The 4467-nt window shown below is 40.2% G+C and overlaps 1 protein-coding gene and 1 long non-coding RNA gene across 3 annotated transcripts in view; one reads left to right on the top strand and one right to left on the bottom strand.

The window, feature by feature from the left end:
• LOC111263848 (uncharacterized) overlaps nucleotides 1-504 on the top strand; it is a 2878-nt gene extending 2374 nt beyond the window's left edge. Inside the window, exon 3 of the long non-coding RNA XR_002682502.2 lies at nucleotides 313-504. This is a non-coding gene — a long non-coding RNA (uncharacterized LOC111263848). The remainder of the gene's footprint in view (nucleotides 1-312) is intronic.
• LOC111263846 (fibroblast growth factor 9) overlaps nucleotides 1-4467 on the bottom strand; it is a 41449-nt gene that overhangs the window by 6369 nt on the left and 30613 nt on the right. Inside the window, exons 2-3 of one of the 2 annotated variants that reach the window (XM_086969824.1) lie at nucleotides 3617-3720; nucleotides 2993-3065 (exon numbers count right to left, since the gene is read on the bottom strand). In XM_086969824.1, the coding sequence (XP_086825950.1) occupies nucleotides 3015-3065; nucleotides 3617-3720 (155 nt within the window). In that variant the 3' untranslated portion in view covers nucleotides 2993-3014. Of the gene's footprint in view, nucleotides 1-2992; nucleotides 3066-3616; nucleotides 3721-4467 lie in introns of those variants that run through there. The other variant, XM_022839268.2, reaches the window with a different exon arrangement.

Here is a 4467-nt window from a genome sequence, read left to right as displayed (position 1 = left end):
TGCAGCGGCACAGGCAACTTAGTCGTTCTGCCTCTAGTGCCCCGTATAAAGATTATACTTTACGGCCACACTCTGCGTACATTTATTCTGCCTCTCGTACTGCTGCTGTGCAATAGCTCGCTCATGTATGTATGCAGTTAATGTTCGCAGCCAGTGCGGGTTCACCCTATGTGTTAATGTGACTAACGCTAAACATACAAGGCTGGGTTGAAGCAGCTTTGCAGGTTAAAAACAATACGTCAAAGACGTCTTAGGTAAACTCTTTTTGGCCTCCTTAGATAAGGGTTTCCTCACTCATACTTTGCGTTACAGTTGTGATAGTTGACGACGCATTTCTCTGACAAAAATTCGGACCGTTGGAACATGAGTGGAAAGGAAGTGGACAAAGATCTCAATATATGTACATACACATGCACGCACGCACTCACAGGCGGTTGCCAAGGTCGAACAGGGCAATGCTTCGGATCCTCACTATGTTATATGAAGGTTGTATCCAGCCTATTGAAAGTCCCAACTCTTAGTTTGCGTCCTTAAAAATAAAGCATTGTGTTAATCGATGTCGATTCGGAGCGAGGAAATAAATATACAAACATGTACCGTTCTTTCTCAGTGACCATAAAGGCTAGATAATTAGACTTCCGTTTTAAACTCTGACAACGCATTGGATTCTGTGATAGACTAGGCAGCTATACACATTTCCAATTATTCGCCTGTCTGTTCAGTCGCTGCTGAAGAAAGATTTGTAATCCTCGCTGGATCGACGGGATTCCCTAAAACCTCGTGTAATATAAACGATAAACATCTTAAGCTATCTGAATTCTCTGCAAATACCAGAGGAATCTGTATGCATTCGGAAGAACGAATATGGAATCGCCCACGTCCGCGTAAAATGGCTCAAGAATAAATTCTTCTGCATCCTGGCAGAAAAGAATAGCACGAAAAAAACCATTGACAAATTCTGCACTATTGACTCACTTTACGACCTTGAGGCTGAGCCTTACATGATCGGAATAGGGGTCATACGAGGTAGCGCATCCTACAGTGATATTAAAAACGGCCACGTCGTGACCATGACAAGTGGATACGCAGTTGTTCATGAGCCCTCGGCTCTACTGTCAGAAAAAGATATACGCATACATGCCACAATAGAAACGCAAGCCGATTCTATTGAGGCGACGAACGCCTTTGGTGGACGGTTCCATATCGTCCACCCGTGCTCATAAGGGCAGCTATGTATCGTGTTGACCAGGCCTAAACCTTACATGAGTTACGGACCCTAATTTCATTGCGTTTAGAATAGCTCAAACTCTGTATAGATCAAGCAGGGCGACAAGAGGCCGCTGCTAACTGACCTCTGAACAGTAGTCCTAAGAAAGTCGACGTTCTCACTGAACAGGCCGGCCTGGTACTCTCTCGTGTGTCCTAAATGACTCTTTCGGTGTGCTCCAATTCTTCCTGAGCGAAAGAAGGTAAACTCCTGGATGACAAAATCGGCCGATATTCGGTTTATGTAGTCGAGACGACTTAACAGCATCCATTAATTTATTGGTTCCTATGATTGTATGTGTCTCGTTGATCGGCTAAATTGCCTGTGCACAAGGGCCGTCGATTTGAGCCCCTGGTCGTTCATACCGGAGAAAGCACATAAAACAAACTGATAAATTTCTTGTGATTTACTTCAGTGCACAGCGGAGCTGCGGTAGCTATGAGATAAGTCAGGTGACATGGCCCATTTGTGCATGTTATGAATATCTATATATGTTAAAGGTCAAACTACCGATAGATTTATGAGGAAGCAATCTTAAAGAAAAATAAACTTGACAGATAATAGCCGGACTATTGTATTTAGACGCTAGCTTTAATGAAGCACTGCCTATTACTAGCTTTCTAGATCCATCGAATATCTCCCTAATTCTAAACCAATTCAATTTCGCATTGGAATAATAATCTGACATCTCCTCATGTGAACATTCGACAATGATTCTAGCCAACGTTTATTATTTAAAACTATATTATATTTGCTGCGCGGGATGCCGTTGTTATTTATGCATGCTATGTTTAGGCGTAAAGGTCTCTCTCTCTCTCTCTCTCTCTCTCTCTCTCTCTCCCTCTCTTCTCCCTAGAAAGCGAAAAAATGACGCCTTATTATGTTCTATGAGGTGGGTTACTACTATTCCGACAAATTCGAGATTCTCTTCTCGGGTCCTTAATATCATTCACTAGATTGTTCAAACCATGAAGCGACAAGCCGAGCTTAAAGTGGATCACCATTTCCTACCACTTCACCTCGGTTCACGTTCAGCCTGATATCACGCGCTCTGATATCAGAGACAACGAGCGATGATGAAGGACCTCAGCGTACAGGATAGATACGAGTCGAATAAAAATGTCCGAAACAATTTTCGAGCTAGCTACGTATAGACTGAGTGACTCGAATACGACGTAACGTAACCCTCGTCTAAAAATAGGAAAATAAAGTAGATTTAGTTGTTGTGATCGTGCGGTGGGACTGTAACTGCTAACAAATCAAACTGTATTCCACCCAAAATGCAGCGTTCCATTCAATTGTTCCAAATTCAGCTTTCACTTACGAGCTGTCACTTTTAGACGGACGTCTTTTTTGTCAGTGCACGATGAGCTCGATTTCAAAATCGTGGTCTTGGTGAGCCTTGTTTAAGGAAAAGCCTAACTTACAGATATCGCCCTGTAATAATATAGTTCTATAATGGCAGCAGAATATGCTATGGGTAGAATTCTAAATTAGTTCTGCAACGGCCTAGCTTATAAAGTTGTAGTTGCACAAATTAAAGTTAAATTTGTTTCATAACGGTTTCAGTCGATTCACTTGTAAATAATAAATTGTTTACCGCTAAGGCCTTTATTCTTTCTTCCATTAATTGCTTTTAGCAGCCTTTCGTTGGGTAGGTTAGAGTAAGCACTCCTTTCGCCGTCCGTCGTCGAAGAAAAATACAATCAGAAGGAAAATTTCATGCCGATTTCGATTGTTTATTTATCTAGCTATGTTTATCTACGCAGATGTAGCACACAAATCGATCAGATGACCCCTAAAAAACATAACAACAATTCGTTTTCATTGAAAGATACTATGGAAACAACCGAAAACGAAATACTGTGACGTTCTTTTTTTGAATCTATAACATTAACAGACCTGTTCTAAAAATTCAACGGTTCAAGTTCTGTTTGTTTTACTTGTTAATTTTTTTTTCACTGCGGTTAGTACTGATCAACTCTCTAATCCTTATAAATAGTAGATAGATTTACTCTAGATTGGAAATTCTCCAAGTTACAGTGAGATCAAGCACAGGTATGGGCTAGGGCCCACATTTCATGGGTCTGATGACATAAACGTCAAGGAAAAAAGCAACGGTCGACAATTTGAAAGATTTATAAGCACTTTTTTTTTCATTGTCTCATAAAGTGGTATTGAGATCTTTTTGGGGAAGCTGTGAACGTTAAGCAATCATTCCTGTTGAATGGTGGGTAGCTTTGTGTTGAAAATCCTAACCAGGGTTATGATTGTCCTCAGTAACATTATGCATTGGCACCATATAAGATAGCGTTTGTTAGAGTTTATTCTACATCAATATTATCTTACCATTCCAATGAGACGTCCCTTGGCATCCATACAGAGAAAGCGTTTGGCTTTAACACCTCTGATACTGTACAGTCGGAGGGCAACCGGGTCCAGCTCGAGAATCGCTGCAATATGCATTACGTGAATTAAAAAATGCTATAAATTACAATTTATTCAGTCTTTGCTAACATCTTCTATGCTTCATTTAATTCGTTCATTATACTAGAGGTCGCTAGTAGTCACATCGAGATAAATGTATGACTGCTCGTCATAGGAATGTCCTCAATTTGCAAGAAAACGATGTGGAAGATTGACAGTACTAACCAGAACGCGTCTTCCTTCTCTAGCCTCGTTTTGTCTAACAAACAACAATGAATGTTTTACATATGCACGTTAGTATACACGTTAAGGCAGTACAACAATGCTGCTCCGAATCCGAAAGAAATTTAGGAGTTTAGAAAAACAGTCACAAAATTTGTGTTAAGTAACCATGTTACAGCTGCAGTAAATATAAACTCTTGCTAAATATATACGAAGCTGTAATAAGTTAGTTAGACCGACGATGCAATTTTTTAAGCACGCGATTTTTGCCATTGAGCAGAAATTAAAAGGCAGATTCACCTCCGAATAATGAATCCATTGTAACGAAACGAGTAGTAACAAAAACATCTATTTGCAGTTTAATCCTGGAATGAATATGGATACGGAAATTAGCTACCAATATATTCCGCTCAAAATGTACTCCATTTTACCATATATCCATACATAGATGCGATCGAATCCCTATGCAAAGTAGCATTGTCCTTATTCACACCGTGAAAATAATCGGTGTCCTACAGGCTACGTAGAGCGCCAACTGTCGTTTATATATA

Source organism: Varroa jacobsoni, unplaced genomic scaffold (genome assembly GCF_002532875.2).
Source record: "Varroa jacobsoni isolate VJ856 unplaced genomic scaffold, vjacob_1.0 scaffold_793, whole genome shotgun sequence".
Taxonomy (NCBI): Eukaryota; Metazoa; Arthropoda; class Arachnida; order Mesostigmata; family Varroidae; genus Varroa; species Varroa jacobsoni.
Note: the sequence above shows the minus strand (reverse complement) of the source record. Positions and strands in the feature narration are given on the sequence as shown.